A 23,630-nucleotide genomic window follows, 5' to 3' on the forward strand; every position below is an offset into this window, starting at 1 on the left:
TCAGTTATCGAGGAAGGTCATGCCGAGATCAACTCCACTAGCCTGATATGGGATTGGAGAAATAAATATATCGATTATTTGGAAAGTGGGAAACTACTCGCGAATCCAAAAGAGTCGAGGGCCCTGCGAACCAAAGCAGCCCGATTCTCGCTCGACGAAAATAGAACTCTATACAGAAGAATCTTTGATGGGCCCCTAGCAGTATGTCTGGGGCCGGGGGACACAGATTATGTGCTCTGAGAAATCCATGAGGCACCTACGGAAATCACTCCAGTGCCGATTCCTTAGTCCGAAAGGTGATCAGAGCAGGTTACTACTGGGACAACATGGAAAGGACACCAAAGAATTTGTCCGTAAGTTCGACAAATGCCAGAGATTTGCCCCGATGATTCACCAACCCGGTGAACAGCTACATTCGATCTTGTCTCCGTGGCCGTTCATGAACTGGGGGATGGACATCGTCAGACCCCTTCCAACGGCACTAGGTAAAGCTATATTTATTTTATTTATGACTTACTATTTCTCAAAATGGGTGGAAGCGCAAGACTTCTAAAAGATAACAGAAAAAGAAGTTATCAACTTCATCTAGGACTACATCATGTGCTGATTCAGAATTCCTTCCGCGATAACATGTGATAATGGGAAGCAGTTCATCGGAAGCAAAGTAACACAGTTCCTCGAGGACCACAAAATCAAAAAAATCCCGTCGACACCCTACCACCCGTGTGCAAACGGTCAGGTCGAATCTACAAACAAGACTATCATTCAAAACTTAAAAAAGAAGTTGGAAAGCACTAAGGGGAAATGGAGAGAAATATTACCCAAAGTGTTATGGGAATATCGAACAACTCCGAAATCAAGCATAGGAGAAACGCCTTTCTCTTTGGTATATGGTGTCGAAATTTGATACCGGTAGAGGTTGAAGAGTCAAGCGCCAGATTCTGACACACCACCGAGAGCTCAAACAATGAGGCCATGACTGCGGCCCTCGAACTATTGGATGAAAAGCGAGAAGCTTCGCTGGTCCGAATGGCCGCCCAAAAACAAAGGATCGAAAGGTACTATAACAGGAGAACAAATCTCCGACATTTTGGAGTCGGGGACTTAGTCCTGAGGAAAGTCACCCTAAATACTCGAAACCCTAATGAAGAAAGCTAGGCCAAAATTGGGAAGGACCGTACCGCGTCCTCGGAGTGATCGGCAAAGGGTCTTACAAGCTCGGTACAATGGAAGGCGAGCAGCTTTCGAGCAATTGGAACATATCAATGCTCAAACTTTACTACTGCTAAGATGTTTGATGGAAAACGTCGAAACACCCCCGGATACGAAGACTTTAGGTTTTAAAGCATGCGTTGTACTTTTTTCCTTTGATCGGATTTTATCCCAATAAGGGTTTTACCAGCAAGGGTTTTTAACGAGGAAACATCTATATGCTACCTACGGAGAACTTAGAAAGTATTCAAGGCTTCTCTTCAATCAACCTCGAACACTAGGGGGCATCCCCCCGGAAAATCACCTTCTCGAAGAAGTCAAGATGAGCCAAAAAGGATCCATCCCCCCAGAAAATCACCTTCTCGAAAAAGTTAAGATGAGCTAAAAAGGGTCTCGATAGGAAAATGATGTATCGGGCCAAACGATCGAATGAACCGTGCCAGCACAGAATAATCGAACCCTTGACGACAAAAACATGTATACTTGTACCAAGTAATCAAAGGATATTTCCCCTTCATCAAAACACTTTGCGCTTCAAAGAAGTGTGCTACTTTTACAATAAACGGCTCCAGAGCCAGAAATTCCCCGAAAACTCGGGGACTGACGTCAAAAACTCGAAGCCATATGACCTCTGAGTCGGAAACTTCGAACTCGTAAGCCCTCAATAATGCAACACCAAGTTTATAAAGAATGGCTCTAAGCCAAGAAACTCTCGATATCTCGGGGAATGTCGTCGACCACTATCCCATCGAGCTATCAAAAACTCAAGGCCGTAAGACCCCAAGCGGGAAACCTAGAGCCCGAAAGCCCTCCATGTGGAAATACTAAAAAATGTAAGACCTCCACAAGGCATTATCAACAGTATAAGACCTCTATAAGGCAACACCTAAACTGTAAGACCTTAAGCAAGGCATGATTTACAGTTGTACCTACTAACCAAAACTGTAAGACCTCAAGCAAGGCATGAGTCACACTTGTACTATGTAACCAAAACTGTAAGACCTCAAGTAAGGCATGTTAAAATTATAAGACCTTACAAAAGGCATAAATCCTGATCTTAAAGTTAAGGCTATACATTCGAACTTGTAAGACCCTTAAAAAGGCATACCCTCGATATAAACGCCGAAACTACTTCACTCGGGGGCTGAAAGGCTACAGCCAAACATAATGACTACGGTCATGATGCTCCGGCCAAACCCACACGACTCAGGGACGCCCGACCATCGCTATAAAATCACATGCCTTTGAATTACTTCGAAAATACTTCGAAAAGAACCGGTTAATCAGGCTACCCTCCATATAAGCAAAAGAGCTTTGATCATATCAGCTCCAAACAATAGGCTTTGAAACAATTCAGCCATTGAGTGAAACCTCTCAAGGTGCTCATTTATTGCTACATAACGGCTCACAATCAAGGCTCTTATCGAGCCATCAAAGAGTTGGGGCGAACACAAAAACATCAAAAAGTCTTTAAATGAGAGAAAATAAAGCCTATATTAGAGGTCGTACCGATCCAATGCGTAAGAGCCACTGTCGCCAGCCTATATTAAGAGGTCGTACCGACCCAATGCATAAGAGCCACTATCTCCAGCCTATATTAAGACGTCGTACTGAACCAATGCGTAAGAGCCACTATCGCCAGCCTATATTAAGAGGTCATACTGACCCAATGCGTACGAGCCACTGTCGCCAGCCTATATTAAGAGGTCGTACATACCCAAAGCGTAAAAGGCACTATGGCTAGCCTATATTAAGAGGTCGTACCGACCCAACATGTAAGAGCCCAGATGCCAGCTTAAAATTCAAAAACTTAAGGGCCAATGAGCTTGAGTAGAAATCTGACTCAAAGACTATGCCCGAAACAGTTAACTAAAAATGCCTAAGGGAAAATACGTAAGAGCCTACGAGCCAACCCAACGAGCCTTGGGGCCGATTTGTAAACCTAAGGGTTTTACCTTGAAGCCCAATTCATCTGGCTAATCATTGACACACATCAAAATTTAAAGCAAAGGAAAAACGAAAAAGGATGAAAAACAAAAAAGCCTTTACATACATGTTTGAATGTACATTTACAAGGCATATGTTTGAATCCCTTACAAGGTTAAAAAAGCAAATAAAACTCTAATATACCACCGGGGCTATGTCTTCGACGGATCCCTCGAAAATTGCGCTTTCAACAGCACCGGCCATAACCCCCAAGTTTTTAACGGCCTCTCCCTTTTCGGGGATCTCGCCTCCATCTTCATCATTTCCGAGTCACTACTCAACTCATCTTCAGAAGAAAGCAAGGTCACGACCTCGTCTTCTAGGTCTTCACCCTCTCGATCTCGGCAGATAAATTGATGCCCCTCGCATATATATCCTCAAGAGCCCGTCTCCGAGATTCTAAATAGGCATGCTCCACAGCTCGGGTCAATTGCAGCTCGGCCTCTTCGGACACCTTCCTGGCTAGAGCATTTGCAGTAGCAGCATCCTCTTTATGCGAAGACGCGAACGCCTTGGCTTCAGCCCTAACTTCGGATAGCGCAGCAAACAACTCAGTACGAAATCCCTTATACCTATCACTCTCTATCCTCGCATCATCAAATTGATGCCCGACTGAGACCACCTCCTCTTGAAGGGTATCTCTCTCAGAGAATATCTCACTCAAGTGCCGCTTGAGTTCGAGAATTTTAAAGTCCCTGGCTCGGATTTCCTCCTTCATTAGGACATCTTCCTCTCAAGCTGCAAAGATCGACCCGAAGGTGTCAAAACACTAAAGTCGGATAAACATGGAGACAAAAAGCAAGCAAGAACTATACAACCTGCTCAGTGAGATGAGTCCTTTCTTGGGACGCTGCCTCCAAACGATCCCGATGGCCACAGAGTTCCTCCTCCCTCTTGGTAGAAAAAGCTCTGAGCTTATCAGCTTCCAAGGTGAGCTTCTTGTGCTCACCCTCGTAACGAGTCACCTCATTTTGAAACTTGGTGAAGGTCTGATTGTAAAGCACCTTGGCCTAGAACCATGAAAGGACAAGGTTAGCAAGACAAAAATCGGGACACCAAGAAGAATCTACAAAAAGATTACCTTCTCGCAGAGCCTTTCGATATCACTGAAAATAAGCGAGGCTTCAAGCTCAGGTTTTTCCTCAGGCATAGAAAAAAGCCTCCCAAACACATTTTATCTCCGACGGAAACCCCCACGCCGGAAGACACTTTATTTTGGGCATCATGCGCCTCCCTCGGAGAAAAAGTAGATCCCAAAGGGGAATCCCCAACATCAATAACCACGACTGGATCAATCGGGGCCGTCTCCTGTTTCTGGAGAGCTTTAGAACTAGGTTCCCCCAGACCGCCTAAGGAAGGCCCTTCAGCTCGAGGAAAGTTTTGGCTGTCAATTAACTCATGGATATCACCTGACGCACTCTCGAAGGCCTCTTCAGTCTGAGGTAGGACAACCAGGGAATCAATCAACTCTACAGTATGTGGGACAGTCAGGTTTTCTCCCCCAGCGGGTGCTTCCGAGGAATCATCCTTGCTTTCGCCTTTAGCTCGGGGACTTCCCGGAACTTTTGGCGTTAAGGTTGTTGAATCAGCCTTAGTTTCTTCCACTTTGGCTTTCTTGGATTTCGGAGAATGGGTCGACAGCCTCCTTCATCTTTTCTTCTCTTCGTCAGGTTTCGGGGTATCCGGTTCACTAAGCGGTACTTCCCTCATCAAGGGGACATCCACTAGACCTGCACAAATCCAAAATATAAACACATGGAGTGAGGACACTATCAGCAGAAGTTCTTTTATGAGATATAATTACAACAGAAGTAAAGGCTCACCGTGGTCCTTGGCTTTCCATCGAGCCTAGGACAGATCGCCCCACACGCGCTCAACGTATGGGAAAATCGAGTCCAGCTGGTTGACCCACTTGGAGAGGTTCTTAACCGCATTAGGATACACTACGACAGCTGCATCAGCAGAGGAAGTCAGTTCATGGGGAGATGTACCAAAAAGAAACAAGAAAACATTTAATCAGCATATCTACTTACGTTTCATGTTCCACCTTTCAGGGAACGGCATCCTCTCCACTTGAATCAAGTCCGAAGTCCTAACTCGGACAAAACGGCTCATCTATCCTCCGTTCCTAACCTCGTCGGTACAGGCAAAAAGGGCTCTCGAGGCCCAATAGTGGAGCTTAATCAAGCCCCCACGGAAAAGTCGGGGACTATACATCCTAATCAGGTGGTCGAGTGTAAAGGGCGTCCCCTCAATCATGTTCATGTAATATCTGGTCATGTAAACGAAGCGCGAAAACGAAGCATGAATTTGGCTGAGAGTCACTCGATATTGTTCACAGAAGTCAAGGATTACGGGGTCTATTGGAGGAGAGGATGGCTTCACTGGGCCAAGGGTAAACGAATAAGTATGCATGCTGAGGAAGCTGGCCTAGTCACGAGTACCGCCTCTCCCAATAGCGGTCGGCCTTCACCCTTTCGATATCTGCTATAGAACTAACATATTGGGACACAGGTTCGCATTGTCCCGGCTTCGAAGAAGGTTTTTCGGTCTTAAAATCGGAGGTCATTTCAAAGGCTCCTGTAATATATTCCCCGACTCATGGGGGCATTGTTTCTTTACCCTTAGACGAGCACGAGGAAGAATAAGGCACATCTTCCTAAGGAACAGAGGTGGAAGTCTTCGCCATTCTTGTTGAAAGATTTCAGAGGAGAAATGAAAATTGCATTTTAGAAGAGAAAACAAGAGAGAGGTAAGAAGAACTCTTTTGAGGGCTTGATGATGCAGTGGTAAATAAGGAGCGAAAGAAGAAATATTTATAGAGATCTAACATGCACGTTGGAGCGGACCAAAGGACAGCCAACCGTCGTAATTAATACACAGACTTTTAAGGGCTATGTGGACGCGACCTTTAGGCACCTCATCTTGCCACGTCAATCACTTGGTAGGACATGACTATTGTCATAATGGGAGTATCGAAGGGGCAAGAACTCGAGATCGTTTCTCATCGTTTCACTCTAAAAAATGTGGGGACTATCTATATACGGGTAAAATCAGAGAGCCCGATTTTGGGATCATTGTGTCTTTCCATAGCTTCACCTTGGAGGCCCGGGGGACAGTCCGAGGTTCGATCTCGAGGGTTCTTTATGTCCGACCTCGGTGAAGCACAAATCGATGGTTATCATGGATAAGCGGGAAGCTCCCTAGGCATGTGGCCAAAGCTAACAACACCTACAAGAATAGTATCAGCATGTACCAGACTGCTAAGTAGCTGTACCAGCTACATTGCTTTGTAATAAGTGCGTATGTACTATATTGGGATTCCCCTCCTATATAAAGGGGACCTTTGTTATTTTTTGCACACAGGATACATACTACAATATTCAATACAAGAACATTCTTTGTCCTCTAACTTAAACACATTCTCCCTTGATTCTATTATTTATATTTATTGCTTACATTTATTGTGTTCCATTAATTGTTCTTCATTTATTGCTCATTATTGACCATAAAAAGCTCAGATCAAAGCTCTCAAAACTGTTAGCCCTTCATCGACCGGGCACAGCCTAATGCTTAGCTCGACCTCGAGGCCCTGTATAGGCCAGCTCGAGGCCCCGATTCTCAGCCTCTCGGTTTGCTTAACATATCACCTTCAAGCTCTTATCTTATTTTCTAATCTTACACTTAGCATTTACTGCCTAACAACTAGCATTAAAATAAATTATGTATTTTTAGAACCACAAAATCAAATCTAATTGTAATTACCATTTTTAAGGTAAACAATAAAAATAGCCAAAAAGAAAAAGAAAAACTAAAGCAGCTAGTACCAACTACCAAGCTACTAGTTAGGGCGGATCTACCATGTAAGCTACGAGTTCAAGTGAATCACGTAGCTAGCTTTTGTCGAGATCTTATACATTTATTATAATAAATTTATTAAATTTCTATAAATATATGATCGTAAACCAATTACTATTGTATATTAACTTGAAGTGTAGGAACTTATTAAACTTTAAATCCAAGATCTATGCCTCTCGCTAGTATTTGCTAGTACTAAACTCAATTCTACATAGATCAATAGAATCAGCTCCTGGAGGGAGAAAAGTAGGTTTAATTTTGTGGCTTAGGCTTCTTCACAATCATCACAGAGCAATGAGCATGGTGAGAGCAGTAGTCACTTACGCTACCCAAAACAGCCCTGCAAATTAACATTATTGAAGAATTAATTTCAAACAATAATTTCTAGCAAAAGAAAGAAAATCGCCCAAAAAAAAAGAAAATAGAATTCTCGACTGGTTATGCTATTTTTTTATAGTCTAATTAATATTTACCGACTGATTATGGTACTTTTTTAGAGTTTAATTAATATTCACTGACAACGTAAAACCAGCAGTTAATTTTACTTGGCGGAACACGTTATCCATGCATGCTTTAAAATTGCTTAATTGACTTTTAAGTGATAAAAAATTTACACTTTCAATATATATTAAATGAAAAACTCTTTTTTATACTTCTTTCGTCCCAATTTAATTATTTGATATACTTTTCTTAGTAAAAGTCGATTTGAGTAAATCTCAAGTAAGATCAGACTAGATTATATAATTCATTTTTGAAAATTAAAATTCGATGCTCAGAAAATATCATAAAAGTTCTATAAATTGCAGATCTGCTCCTATTAAAAAGGTTAAAAGAATTCAATTTAAAGATTTCGCACATAGTTCATTTAGTTTAAGGGCAGCTCGGTACACTAAGTTCCCGTGATGTGCGGGGTTCGAGGAAGGGCCGGACCACAAGAGTCTATCATATTACCCTACATTTCTGTAAGAAGCTATTTCCAAAGCTCGAACTCGCGACCTCCTGGTCACATAGCAGCACATAGTTCATTTAGTTTGGATCTCCAAAAAAGTACGAAGTGTCAAAATAACATTATAAATGTTCTTTAATTTTTAGTACCTTTTGAAAGTTCCATAGCCATGGCTGCCCATGACCAAGAGAGAGGCGTGATGCCTTTCAACAGCATCACAAATAACATTCCTAGCATCACCTTCAAGTATTTCACATGCAACATTAGCAACCCCTTTACTCTTGCTTAACTCTTTAGCTTTGTCAATAATTTTTTGGGCTGTCTTTTTTATGTCTGTTTCTACCATCGTGTACATGTCTGTTGTTCCTGAAACATTAACATTCACAAAAACATGTCAGTTTGTGAAAGAAACCAACTCAAGTCATCATTCAATCATGGAAGAAAGTGTATTAAGCTCCCGTTCGCTCACACACTGTGTCAGGCCTAACGAAGGGTTGGACTATAATATTGTATCTATTGCACGCAGTTTTAAGTTACATTTCTGCAAGAGAAGTTATTTCCACATGAGTTCCCTTGACCAAAGGTATTGTTTCCAGCTTTTTCGTTGCTTCAATAAATCCAGTATTTCGACATGGATATGTGTGTGAAAAAAATATTTAAATTACAAAAAACATTAAATTTCTGAAAATACGTTCTCGAAAACACAATGTGCTCAACCTATTACTTCCTCCGGTCCAAAATAAGTGATTTTTTGGATGTTTTTACACAGATTAAGAAACTCACCTTTTAGCATTAATTAGCAATGAAATTGACCATGTTAATCTTTACTATCTCACATAAATACTCCTAACACATATTCCAACACTATTTACTCCAAGGACAATGTAGGAAAAAAATAATTAATTCATTCTTGAAATCTGAAAAAATCACTTATTTTGGACTACAAAAAAAATACCAAAAAATCACTTATTTTGGACCGGAGGGAGTAGCATGTTTGACCAAACTACCAAAATTTGCTAAATTTCAAGTATTTTTCCAAAAAATACTTTTAAATATACTAGTATTAGTACCGGCGTGGATGCGCGGACACTAATCATGTCAAATATTTAAGTTATTTGGATTGTATGTAAATAATCTTAAAATTTATACTTTCTCAGTAAATATAGATAATCATTGGATATTAACTACATGAAAAAAATTAACCATTTCTTCTATTTTCCTTTTTTTTTTATACCATTATTGCCGGTATCATTGGATCCTAAAAATAGTGAGGAAGCAAAATAATAATCATATTTATGGCAAAACAATCAAATGTTGAGACAATGAATGACACTTTGGATAAGACTTAACTCTTTTACTACTACTTAAACTCGTATTTGGTGTGTTGATATCTCTTGAAAAATATTTCTTTCTTAAAATTTCAGTTCCTAAAATATTATTTTTCAATAATAATTATTTTTATAATAATACAATTAAAAACATTATTCTTAATTTAAAACTCATTTTAGTTGGTTATCCAAAAATATAAAAAATTCTTTAGCTAGTGAATTGTTTTACTTCATTTTGATATCTGATATTAACCATGTTAAATATCTGAGTTATTTGAATTATATGTAAATAACCTTAACATTTAAACCTTCTAAATAATTATAGATAATCGTTAGATATTAATGAAGAAACACTACATGAAAAAAGACTAACATTTTCTCAGTTCTCGTAGTGATAATTTTATTTTTGCAATATTCGCATAGGTGCCATTGGAACCTAAAAATACAAAGTGAAATAATAACTCATATTTATGGCAAAGCACAAAGCTTGACATAATATAAACGATTCTTTGATTACGACGTGACTCTTATACTACGACTTGAATTCTTATTTGGTATGATTTTATCTTTCAAAAAATATTTCTATTTTGAAATTTCAATTTCTAAAACTTTATATATATTATAATAATGATTATCTTTATAATGATGCAAGTGAAGATATTATCCTTAATTTAAAATTTACTTTAATCGGCTATCCAAAAATTTAAATGATTCTTTGGCCGGATTTATTTCAGTATGACTCCACTTTAAGTTTATCGATATCTCTAGTCCCAGAATTTAAATTTTTAATACCCTATATGTACAAAAAATTTGTTCTTTGAATCTTTAAACGTTAAATTAGTTGATTATTATTATTATAAAATATTGCATATATTGTCCTAAAATTGTCAAGTAGTTTATTTTTCGACATCATACTTGGCTTAATCTTAATGCAAACTACTCAAATTGTATTCCAATTCAAATTCAAATACCATATCAGTTTGTTAGTAATAGTGATTTTTTTAAAACGACACATAATGTAAATTAAAAAAATATTCTAAGAGATCCTTATCTTATAATATATGTATTTGAGTTGAAAAAAATATATTTGAAATCGATGAGATTAACTTTCAAAACTTTTATACTCAACAAAGATGAAACATAAGAAGAAATTTGTTGTCATATTTTATTTCTCGTTTTTAGATTTTTCTAACATTTTTTTCAATATATATTTTCTTTTATCTTATTTTTTATGTCATTATTTTGAGTTTTAATAAAAATTGTATACATATGAACTTTAATTATATTGTTAGTCTTTGGTTAAAATTATTTCATATTTTTCTTTTAGCTTTATCTAATCAGCCTAAATAGGTGCTCACCCGATCACTTAAATTAAAAAATTAAATGATGTGTAATTTATATATAATCCATATATAATATGTGTATAATCGTGTGTTGTCGGTATATCATCTATTTATGTTAGCTATAAAAAGCAAATAATAAATATGACCAGATATTATATAAATATTCCATAAGATTTTCGGTTTTTTGAGTTTGTCTATGATATAACTTCTATTATAATTTTTTAAAACTCTCTACTAATGTTCAAAAATATCTTATCTTTTTATTATATTTGAATTAAAAAAAGTAAAGAGATTTTTCGAAATAATTTGTTTACATTTTAAAAAAAAATATTTCACGTCATACTAATTTTTTCTTTATATATACTCCTTATTACACTTAAAAGTCGCTATAGAAACTATCAATTAGAAACCAATTTATCTCTTGTTGAGTTTGAAGAAAAAAAACCTTTCACATAATCTAATAATTCAAAACTAATATTCTTTGACAAAAAAAATATTATATCCTTGCAATATTGGCTTGACTACAGCTAAATGAAGGGGTTTCAACTTATGCCCTTCGATCCTTGAATGTGCTAAACTGAAATTAATGATAGCAATTGTATAGCCAAAGTTTTGTTATTTGTTTGAAGTCCATTTATGCAAATTGACTTTTCAAACAAATATTCTTCAAGAAAAAAAAACTTTTTTTTTCTTTTTCTTTTTTTAATATTGACTGATTTTGTGTTGTTTTTTTCTCCAGCATGTATGTTTACTTTATTATATATGTAAGTAAATTTTTATTTGGTTTTGTAAACTCTTTTTTGTTATTTAGATAAACATAGACGTGTAGCCTATATATTACATTTATTTTAAAAGAATTTTGTTTTATTCAAATCTAGCTACAGCGTTTCAAAGAACTATACTTATAGGATTTTAAATGTGAAAGAGTTTTATAATTATATGGAGTAGTTTTTTTTTTTTTGCTAGAGGCAAAGTAGTATTTAAGTAATTATAAAAAATAACAAAAGTTCCTAACATGATTGCATATGATCATTAACCAAATTAAGTATGATAACATGATAAAAAAAGATAAATTTTATTTTTAATTTAAATTCGAATTTTAGAATTTTATCTATAAATTCAAAATTATCTTTTAATTTAAATTTCGTATATATACATATATAATATTTGTATTTAACTAAAATAGTCAAATATAGAATAAAGTTACCATATACTATTGACATTTATTAGCTTGCCACTTGGCTTAACCATAATGCCAATTATATATGGTAACTTTATTCCTTTAATATATATATAGATATAGATTTGAATTTCCGATCACTGTATGATAACATGATAACTTATCTATAAATTCAAAATTATATTTTAATTCAAATTCCGTATATATATATTATATTTGTATTTAACTAAAATAGTCAAATATAGAATAAAGTTACCATATACTATTGATATTTATTAGCTTGCCACTTGGCTTAACCATAATGTCAATTATATATGGTAACTTTCTTGCTTTAATATATAAAAAAAGATAAATTTTATTTTTAATTTAAATTCGAATTTTAGAACTTTATCTATAAATTCAAAATTATCTTTTAATTCAAATTTTGTATATATATATATATAATATTTGTATTTAACTAAAATAGTCAAATATAGAATAAAATTACCATATACTATTGACATTTATTAGAGCTTGCCACTTGGCTGAACCATAATGTCAATTATATATGGTAACTTTCTTGCTTTAATATATATATATATATATATATATATATATATATATATATATATATAGAGAGAGAGAGAGAGATAGTTGTTGATTATTTTTGGCTAATATTACAATTTATGCTTCACCGAGGCTTCAAAAGTACTTTTGGGTAAAAGCTGCTTTTTCACCTTCGGGAAACAATTTCTTTTACGACTCAAAAGCACTTATTTTTCCTAAAAGCTTGCCCAAACACCTCAATTCTCTAAAAATAAAAACAATTTTATTTATTTATTGGAAAAAAAATATAAACTTTAAGCTTCCCAGAAGCTTGGCCAAACAGTTGGTATGTCTCGAAGGTTGAAACCATCAAATTAATCTTTAAATGTACCTCTGATCCTCCAAATATTGGAGGAAATTCGAAAAGAAATATACAAGTAATTGTAATACCTGGTCCCACAGCTCCTATAACAGTAGTTGGATTAGGTTTTGCATGAACAATGATGAGTTTAAAGCTGGAAGTTGAAGGAGAAGGGAAGAAATGATCGAGAGTCCATTCAAGGGCATAGAAGCTATGGTCACTATCATCAAGGGCAAAGATCATCACTTGTTTCTCTGCCATTGCTATACACAAAACAAGATGAAAATGTTAGTCTTTCTATTTGGTTGAATTAATAATGATGTTATTGACGGATTAATTATATATGTTGCTATTTTTTTACAACTCTGATCCGTTAGAAATGGATCTAATTAGAACCTTTTTGGACATTAATTACCTGGTCAATAACGGAGTAAAAAGGGTGCCTATCAGAGGAGCACGCGTCAAAAATCTATGGGCGGAGTTAGGGTTAGAAAATTATGGAGAAATTACACGGTATATATAAGATAAATTTTTTATTCGGATATATATCAGATGTTGGATCTGAAGGAAATGGAGATCAGGATCTCCACTTGAGAAGAATTGGATCCAAATATTCGTATAAATTTAAGTAATATATACAGATAGTATTAAAAAATTACATTATCAATGCAATATAATCGGTCATAACATGTAATACTCTCATCTAGCTTGCTATGTATAATGTATGAAGATTCACATGTGTAAGAAAATTGTATAATGTAAGTGCACATTATTTAAACTCCTCTTGTATTTAGGCAAAATACATAAATTGACATGCACCTGAACTATGGACCAAATCTCTCGTACACATTTTTTGTGTACGATAATAATATTACGTACGCAACTTTTCTAAAGTGTATCTAGTATACACCTTCTTTGACCAAGTCCTGTAAAACGTTTATCCGTGTAATTCACGCATTTGACTTTAGCCATTTGACAATTATTAAACTTGACCCACTATTTTTAACCCTTTATATTTATGACCTAACCCGACTCGACCAATCCAGTAGAAAGGGTTAAAACTAATTTATCCGAAATTAACTCTCATTTTGCGATTCATCTCCAAGGAGCTCTATTGAAGGCGATTTCGGCGACTATCTCAAGCGCGACTTTCATCTTCTATGGGAGGTAGATTTATGCAATTTTAGGTTAGTATTCTTCCTCTTGCATTACCCGTTTTTGTTAGCAGTGGGTGGGTTGAACCTAGGACTTTTTGAAATTTCTTCTATTTGCTTTAGGGTTTTCGAAATTTTTAAAAGGGGAATTTTTTGTCATTGTAGATTTTTACTGTGAAGTTGTTGTATTGTTGCCTTTACGGAGAGTTTTTTATAAAGAGATTTACTTTGTGTTTATAAACAGAATGTAAAGGCGGGGTTTATGTGATTATTGTAATACCCTTACTTTGAACAATGCGATATACTCTTGTCTTTGTCTTTACTTTTGTATTTCTGTATGTCTTTATTTTCAGTTGTTGCATATGGCAGTGGATTTATTTATCTTCTTTTGTTTGCGTAAAAATGTCTTTTAAATTGATTACACTCAAGTGGTAGCTGTAACGATCCGGTCGGTCGTTTTGAGAGTTGTAGCCTCGTTCCCTATTTATTGCTTATTTTGTACTTTATAGTTGTTATGTAACTTGCCAGGGTAGTCGGTTCGGGTCCGAAGGAATTTCGGAATGAATTGAGACACTTAATCTCAAGGTTGAAAGCTTAAGTTGAAATAGTTGACTGGATGTTGACTTATGTGTAAATGAATTCGGAATGGAGTTTTATGGTTTCGTTAGCTCTGTGGGCTGATTATGGACTTAGGAGCATGTCTGAATTGTGATTTGGAGGTCGTAGTGGAATTAGGCTTGAAATGGCGAAAATTGAATTTTTGGAAAGTTTGACCAGGAGTTGACTTTTTGATATCGGGGTCGGGTTCTAATTTCGGGAGTTGGAGTAGGTCCGAGGTGTTATTTGTGACTTGTTTGCAAAATTTGAGGTCAATCGGACGTGATTTAATAAGTTTCGGCATCGTTTGTAAAAGTTGGAATTCCTTCATTTCAATAGGTTTGAATTGGGGTGTGATTCGTATTTTTGATGTTGTTTGATGTGATTTGAAGGCTCGACTAAGTTTGTATCATATTTTAGTACTTGTTGGTAAGTTTGGTTGAGGTTCCGGGGGCCTTGGGTGAGTTTCATATGGTTAACGAATCAATTTTGGACTTGGTATTATAGCTGAAGTTTTTTGGTGTCTCTATTCTAGTTTCCTCATACGCGACCGCGTTGGAAGGTCCGCGATCACGTAGGTTTAGCTAGGCAGTGGAGGATTTTGTTCTACACATTCGCGAGAAGGAGGATGCGAACGAGTAGTTATGGGATGTTGTGATTCGCGAACGCATGGCTAAGGTCGCGTTTGCATAGGGTATTGGAGGTAGAAGATGGGGTTCACGCATTTGTTCTTTTTGATCGGGGAAGGAAGGACGAGATCGCGTAGGTCTGAGGAGTCAGTTGCACACGATCGCCGGTGTGGGGATGCGTTCACGTAGGCTTAATTTATGGGGCAGCTAAGTTGTGCTTCATGATCTCGAGGCAATTTCCGCTATCGCGATTAAGGATCACTGGGCAGAACTTTAAATTATCAAAACAAGGGTTCGAGTTCATAACACAAAATTGATTTTGGGAGCTCGGTGGAAGGCGATTCTTGGAGAGGTTTTCAAGTGGGTGATTGGGGTAAGTGATTCTTACTTAGTTTTGGTTAATTTTCATGATTATGTCTTTAATGTCATCTTTAAATTAGTGATTTGAGGGAAAATGGAGGAAAGTTCTTAGGCCGAATTTTGAGGTTTTGATTGAGATTTTGGTATCGGATTTGAGTAATTTTGGTATGGGTAGACTTGTGGTTGAATGGGTATTCGGATTTTGTGATTTTTACCCGATTTCGAGACGTGAGCCTGGGGACTAATTTTTGAGTTGACTTTTTGACTTTTGATTTAAAGCTTGGTATTTTCTTATGGAATTGATTTCTTTAGCTCATGTTCATCATATCGAATTGTTTGTGGGTAGATTCTAGGCATTTGAGAGGCCGATTTGCATAGCAAAGGTATGTCGGAGTAGAGATTCACTCGGATTGAGGTAAGTAACAGTTCTAAATCTAGTTTTGAGGGTATAAAACCCTGTATTATGTGTCATATGTTTGGTTTTGGAGGTGACGCACATGCTAGCTGGCGGGCATATGGGTGTGCACTGTAGGAAATGTGACTTGGTCCATTCCATGGAACTTTATAGTTGAACAATCTATTGTTATCCGTATATTCTCCATGTGATATAGAAAATGAGTTGCTAATCATGCTAGAAATCATGTTTAGGCCATGTATTGGTACTATGAGGACCCTTAGAGGTCGTGTACATGTTAAATTATCTGCTAAATTATTGTTTTGTACTCAGCCTCAGTTTTACTTGCATGTCATATCTCAGTCTCTATTATTCTTTGTTGATACATTATATCATCGCTGTTTGGGCTGATTTTCGTGATTTCTGAGAGCCCGAGAGGCTGGAGAGGTTGATGACTGAGTGAGGCTGAGGGCCTGATTATGAGGATATTTATGGGATCGGGGTACACGTCGCAGCATGTTTCATTGATTTATGCCATGATTGGCTTGTTATAGCGCTTGGGCTGAAGGAGCCCCTCCGAGTCTGTACACACCCCTAGTGAGCACAGGTACCTACTAAGTGCGAGTGTCGTGTGCTGAGCTACTGAGAGGAATGAGTGATTGTGAGGTTGGAGTGAATAGGAGGACTGTGTGACTATTGCTCTGAGATGATGCATTTGACTTCCATTATTGTTGCTCTTCAGCTGTCATATATTATCGTCTTGTAATTTCTGAGAGATATTATATTCTGTTTCACTTGAACTTGACATGAATTAACTGTTTTGGCCTAAATTATCGAACTTGAAAGCATGTCTACTTTCCTATATCAAAATATGTAATTGAACTATAACTGTGAACCTCGTCACTACTTTTAGTCCTTTATTTAGTCTTGTTATTTACTGAGTTGGTTGTACTCACACTATGCCCTACACTTCATGTGCAGATCTAGGTGTTTCCGACACGGTGGGTGTTGATTCCCTTGCACAGTTGATCGTTTGGAGATTTCAAGGTAGTTACCCGTCATTTCATAGGCCTTGTCTCTCCTTCCCTATCTTTCCTCTTTATGTATTTAGTTTCAGACTATTATAGACAGTACTCCTAGATTTGTGATATTTAGACACTCATATACTCAGTGACACCCTGATGTTGGGAATTTCTATATTGGTTTTGACTTTTTATCCAGTTCTTGAGAGTTTGATGAATTTAAACCTGCATTGTTTTACTTTTCAATTAAAAGTGTTGGAATCATTTCAAAATATCGGCTTGCCTAGTACCACATTAGGCGCCATCACGACAGGCTAAGTTTTGGGTCGTGACAAACTGGTATCAGAGCCTAGGTTACATAGATCTCACGAGTCATGAGCAGGTTTATTAGAGTCTTGTGGATCGGTACAGAGAAATCTATACTTATCTTCGAAAGGTTGTCGAACCCTTAAGAAACTTCACATTCTTGTATTTTTATCGTACAGATTTGTTGATTTCGATAACTAAACTTTTATTATTCTATTCTCTCACAGATGATGAGGACACGTGCTACCGGACAGGACGGATAGCCACTAGTACCACCAACTAAAGTCGTGATAGGCCGAGGTCATAGTAGGTGCCACTATAAGGGCAGAGGTATAGCTCGTACAGCAGCTAGAGTAGCACCTGCAGATCCACCAGTTACCCCATTTCAGGAGCAGGTTCCAGATATGGATGAGCCTGTGGGACCAGCTCAGGCACCAGTTGTGCCCATTATAATTCCAGGCCTTTAGGAGGCTATGGATCAGATTCTGATTGTGTGCACCAATGCGGTCTTATTTCCGGCCGTAGTAGCCACTTCTCAGGCTGGGGGAGGTACTCAGACTCTCGCCGCCCGTACTCTAGAGCAGGTGGTGCAGGGACTTCAAATACCGGGAGTACTACCAGCCTAACCGGTTGCAGTCGCTCAAGCCCAGGTGGTCCCTATTATGACTGATTATGAACAAAGGAGACTCGAGAGATTTGGGAGGCTTCAGCCTCCATCGTTTAGCGGGGCTGATTTAGAGGATTCCTAGGGCTTCTTGGATAAGTGCTAGCGGATTCTTCACACGGTAGGCATTCTGGAGGCTAGTGGGGTCTCATTCACTACTTTTCAGTTTATTGGGGCTGCCTTCAGATGGTAGGAGGCTTATGAGAGACGTAGGCCGGTCTGTGCAGCACCACTTACATGGCAAGAGCTCTCCATTCTCTTCTTAGAGAAGTTTGTGCCACAGTCTCGTAGGAAGGAGCTGCGTAGATAGTTTGGGCAGCTACGTCAGGAGGGGATGTCTGTTACCTAGTACGAGATGAGGTTTTCGGAGTTGGCTTGTCACGCATCTTGGTTGGTTCCTACTGATAGGGAGAGGATTAAGAGTTTCATTGATGGCCTCATATATCAACTGTGGTTGCTTATGACTCGGAAGAGGGTATCTTGTGCTACTTTTGATGAGGTATTTAATATAGCTCGGCAGATAGAGATGGTTTATATCCAGGGGTCGTCCTTATATGCACGCTAAGACAGCTCATCCAACTCACTGTGGTGCATTATCTAGCCATAGTTCATACAGTGCTCATCAGGATCAGTCATCTCTCAGTGCCCTTCCAGATCAGAGTTTGCCCCGTGCTCCATCAGTTTAGGGTTCATCTATTCCAGGTCCTTCGAGCAGTTATCTCGATGCTCGGAACACCCTTCAGTCCCTACCACCAGTACTGGGAAGTTGCTTCGAGTGCAGGGATTTTGGGCACATGTGGAAGTAGTATCCTCATCGTCTAAAAGGTCCAGTGCAGCAGAGGAATTAGGCTGCGACTTCCGCACCAGTTACTTCACCACTCGCCCAGCCAACTCGCGGTGAGGCCTAAGAAATTAAAAGTTGCCCTAAGGGGAGGCCGATCAGGTGGCAATCAGGCCCGATTCTATGTTATTCATGTTAGTCCAGATGTTGTTGCTTCAGATAAAGTGATCACAAGTATTGTCTCAATATGCCACAGGGATGCTTTTGTATTATTTGTCCCCGGTTCCACATATTCGTATGTATCATTGTATTTTGCTCATTATCTAGATATGCCTCATGAGTCCTTATCTTTATTTGTTCATGTATCTACGCTAGTGGGCGATACTATTATTGTGAACCATGTATATCGGTTGTGTGTAGTGACTAATGGGGGATTGGAGGCTAGAGTTGATCTTATGTTGCTTAGTATGGTTGATTTTGACGTGATCTTAGGTATAGATTGGTTGTCTCCATGTCATGCTATGATGGATTAAGACCGTGATGTTGGTGATGCCAAGGTCGCCAAGGATCGAGTGGAGAGGTTCTCTAGATTATGTTCCCAGCAGAGTGATTTTATATTTGAAGGCCCAACGGATGATTGGGAAGGGATGCCTGTCTTATTTGGCCTTTATGAGGGATGTTGGTGCTAATACTCCTACTATTGATTCTGTTTCGGTGGTGCGAGATTTTGTGAGTATGTTTCCTAGGGACCTGTCAGGCGTGCCACCCGACTGGGATATTGACTTTGGTATTGATTTGGTGTTGGGCACTCATCCCGTTTCTATTCCTTCGTATCATATGGCACCAGTTGAGTTGCAGGAATTGAAAAAGCAGTCTCAAAAACTTCTTGATAAGGGGTTCATTCGGCCTAGTGTGTCACCTTGGGGTGCACCGGTTGTGTTTGTGAAGAAGAAGGATGGTACTATGCGGATGTGCATTGACTATAGGCAGTTGAACAAAGTTACAATCAAGAAAAAGTATCCTTTGCCGCGCATTGATGATCTATTTGACCAACTTCAGGGAGCGAGGGTGTTCTCCAAGATTGATTTGAGGTTTGGGTATCATCAGTTGAAGATTCGGGACTCAGATATTCTAAAGACAATATTCAGGACCCGTTAAGATCATTATGAGTTCCTTGTGATATCTTTTTGGCTGACCAACACCCCAATAACATTCATGCATCTGATGAACAGTGTATTTTAGCCTTATCTTGACTCATTTGTCACAGTCATTGATGATATCGGGGTGTACTCTCGTAGCCAGGAGGAGCATGCCCAACATTTGATGATTGTGTTGCAACGGTTGAGGGAGGAGAAGTTTTATGTCAAGTTCTCCAAATGCGACTTTTGGCTTAGTTCAATGGCATTCTTGGGGCACGTGGTGTCTAGTGAGGGGATTCAGGTGGATCCAAATAAGATAAAGGCGGTTTAGAGTTGGCCTAGACCGTCCTTAGCTATGGAAATTCGGAGCTTTCTCGATTTGGCTGGTTATTATCGTCGCTTCATGGAGGGTTTCTCATCTATTGCATCGCCTTTGACCAAATTGACCCAAAAGGGTATTCCTTTCATGTGGTCAGATGAGTGTGAGGAGAGCTTTCAGAAGATCAAGACTGCCTTGACCACAGCTCCAATTCTAGTTTTGCCTTAAGCTTCAGGCTCTTATACCATGTATTTTGATGCTTCTCGGATTGGTATTGGGTGTGTCTTGATATAGGAGGGTAGTGATAGCTTATGCTTTCCGTAGTTGAAGCCCCATGAGAAGAACTACCCTATTCATGATTTAGAGTTGGCTAACATCGTTCATGTATTGAAGATTTGGAGGCACTATCTCTATGGTTTGTCTTGCGAGTTATTTACAGACCATCGGAGTCTCCAGCACTTGTTAAAACAAAAAGATCTAAATTTGAGGCAGCGGAGATAGTTAAAGCTGCTAAAGGACTATGATATTACCATTTTGTATCATCACGGGAAGGCCAATATGGTGGCCGGTGCCTTGAGTAGAAAGTCAGTGAGTATGCGTAGCCTTGCATTCATTCTTGTTGGTGAGAGACCGCTTGTAATTGATGTTCAAGCCTTGGCCAACCATTTCGTGAGACTAGATGTTTCGGAGCCCAATAGAGTTCTAGCTTGTGTGGTTTCTCGGTCTTCCTTATATGATTGCATCAGAGAGTGCCAGTATGATGATCTTCATTTGCTTGTCCTCAAAGACAATGTTCAACACAGTGATGCGAGAGATGTTACTATTGGGGATGATGGGGTGTTGAGGATGCAGGGCCAGTTATGTGTGCATAATGTAGATGGGCTACGTGAGTTGATTCTTGAGGAGGCCCACAGTTCGCAGTATTCCATTCATTTAGGTGCCGCGAATATGTACCAGGACTTGAGGCAGCACTATTGGTGGAGGAGAATGAAGAAGGATATAGTGGGGTTTGTAGCTCGGTGCCTCAACTGTCAGCAAGTAATGTATGAGCACCAGAGACCGGGTGGATTGCTTTAGAGGCTAGAGACTCTAGAGTGGAAATGAGAGCGGATCACCATGGATTTTGTAGTTGGGCTCCCATAGACTTCGAGGAAATGTGATGCTATTTGGGTGATTGTGGATCGGCTGACCAAGTCCGCGCACTTTATTCCAGTTGGGACTACTTATTCTTCGGAGCGATTGGCTGAGATTTAAATTCACGAGATTGTTCGCTTTCACGGTGTGCCAGTGTCCATCATTTCAGATATGGGCACGTAGTTTACATTACAGTTTTGCCGTGCAGTGAGAGTTGGGAACCCAGGTTGAGTTGAGTACTTCATTCCATCCTCATACGGACGGATAGTCTGAGCGCACTATTCAGATATTGGAGGATATGCTACGCGCTTGTGTTATTGATTTTGGGGGTTCATGGGATCACTTTCTACCGCACGTAGAGCTTGCCTACAACAACAACTACTAGTCGAGCATTCACATGGCTCCGTTTGAGGCTTCGTATGGGAGACGGTTTTTATCTCTGGTGGGTTGGTTTGAGCCGGTGTGATCACCCAAAAGGCCATCACTTGTGTTGCAAGTGTATTCAGTGTTCCGAGGCCTAAAAACCTCCCTTTTGCCCTACCTTGATTTACGTGTGTGGTCCGGACCTATATCCGGAAAGCCTTCTATGTGAAAATATGAGAAATAGAAATTTTAGAGTTAAAATTTTGATTATGGTTGACTTTGGTCAACATTTTTAGCAAACAAACCCGGATTCGTATTCCGACAATCCCGGGAGGTCCGCAGTAAAATATGGGACTTAAGCGTATGCCCGGAAATGAATTCCGAGGTCCTAAGCCTTAGAAATTAATTTTTGAAAGAAATTATTTTACTGAATTATCTAAGAAATAAAGAAAAGAATTAATGTTTGAAACCATTGTTATCGGGCTCGTATTTTGGTTCCGGAGCCCGGTACAAACTTGTTATAGCATTTGAAAGATAACTGCAAAGTTTGGTGAAAAACGGAGTTTATTTGACGTGAGTTGGACTTCCGGTTGAAGAGTTGTGAACTTTGAGAGTTCTTGATGAAAATGTTGAGTTTTGAGGTTTAATTCGTGATTTTCATGTTATTTTGATGATGTGAATGCACGAGTAGGTCCATATGATGTTTTTGAGTTAGTATGCACACTTGATTTGGAGTTCCGAGGGCTCGGGTGAGTTTCGGGTAGGTTCCGGGATGTCTTAGGCTTAAATCCAGAAGTTGCAGGTCTCTGAACCCGCCAGTGCGGTCAGCATGAAATGTGTGCGATCGCGAAAGGGGCTAGTGCGGTCCGCAGTCGACCTTGTGCGGTGCGCGGTAGAGGGTTGTGCGGCCACAGTCGACTTTGTGTGGTCTACACAGAGGCACTGGACTGCAGTATCCTCAGAAAGGACTGTGCGGTCCGCGCAGGGGGTCTGAGAGGGGTATATTTAGACGGGATTTTCAGTTATTTTTCATTTTTCAAAACCCCAAAACACAAGAGGCAATTTTTCAAACAACATTTCTTCTCCAAAAACGTTGGTAAGTGATTTCTAACTCATTTTCTTCATTCCTTAACATCATTTAACATGATTTCAACTTAAAATCAATGATTTTCATGGGGGAATTGGTTGTTTTGGGTAGAACTTAAGTTTTTTCAAAAATTGGGGATTTGGACCTCAATTTGAGGTCCGATTTCAAAACAAATTACATATTTGAGTTCATGGGGGAATGGGTAATCGGGTTTTGGTTCGAACCTCGGGTTTTGACCATGTGGGCCCGGGGGTGATTTTTAACTTTTGGGTAAAACTTCAGAAAACTCATTTTCATGCATTCAAATTGATTCATTTAGCGTTTATTGATGTAATTAAGTAACTTGTGACTAGATACGAGCGGATTGGTGGTGGAATCAAGGGGTAAAGCTATAATTGAATCGTGGATTATGTTTGTGGCATCGAGGTAAGTGTTTGGTCTAACCTTAGCTTGAGGGATTAGGAGTCGAGTCCTATTTTCTATGTGGTAATTGTTGAGTACGACGTATAGGCATGGTGACGAGTATCTATACGTTGGTGTCTAGCATGCCTGTGAGTCTTATATTGTGATTATCATGACTTCATTGTATCTTTCATGCCTTGGTAATGGTTTCTACTTGTTGTGTAAAGTTTGTGGAAGGAATTGTGACCTACGAACATTGAGGAGCGTTGGTTCAGATCACTATGGATTTCGTTGTTGGACTCCCGCAGACTCGGAGGAAGTTCGACGCAGTATGGGTCATTGTTGATAGGCTGACCAAGTCAGCGCATTTTATTTATGTGGCAGTCTCCTATTCTTCCGAGAAGTTAGATGAGATCTATATCCAGGAGATTGTCCGTCTTCATAGTGTACCCGCGTCTATCATTTCGGATCGAGGTACGCAATTTACCTTACGTTTCTGGAGAGTAGTTCAGCGAGAGTTGGGCACTCAGGTTGAGTTGA

General features: G+C 38.8%; 1 protein-coding gene across 1 annotated transcript; it reads right to left on the minus strand.

Moving 5' to 3' along the window:
* Nucleotides 1-7,077: 7,077 nt before the first annotated feature.
* LOC107761662 (universal stress protein A-like protein) lies at nucleotides 7,078-13,055 on the minus strand. Its single transcript, XM_075225946.1, has 3 exons — nucleotides 12,829-13,055; nucleotides 8,152-8,368; nucleotides 7,078-7,396 (listed from the first exon to the last, which is right to left on the minus strand). Exons 1-3 carry the CDS (start codon nucleotides 12,998-13,000, stop codon nucleotides 7,309-7,311), a joined length of 477 nt encoding a protein of 158 aa, XP_075082047.1. The 5' UTR covers nucleotides 13,001-13,055; the 3' UTR covers nucleotides 7,078-7,308.
* Between the last annotated feature and the right edge of the window lie 10,575 nt (nucleotides 13,056-23,630).

Source organism: Nicotiana tabacum, chromosome 11 (genome assembly GCF_000715075.1).
Source record: "Nicotiana tabacum cultivar K326 chromosome 11, ASM71507v2, whole genome shotgun sequence".
NCBI classification, from domain to species: domain Eukaryota; kingdom Viridiplantae; phylum Streptophyta; class Magnoliopsida; order Solanales; family Solanaceae; genus Nicotiana; species Nicotiana tabacum.

Excerpts from the sequence above, each read along its gene's own strand:
- LOC107761662 (XM_075225946.1), bottom strand. The coding sequence starts at position 13,000 with ATGGCAGAGAAACAAGTGATGATCTTTGCCCTTGATGATAGTGACCAT. Across the intron at positions 8,369-12,828 it reads TATAGGAGCTGTGGGACCAG|GAACAACAGACATGTACACG; the intron begins GTATTACAATTA and ends TTAATGTTTCAG. Across the intron at positions 7,397-8,151 it reads GGCTATGGAACTTTCAAAAG|GGCTGTTTTGGGTAGCGTAA; the intron begins GTACTAAAAATT and ends GTTAATTTGCAG.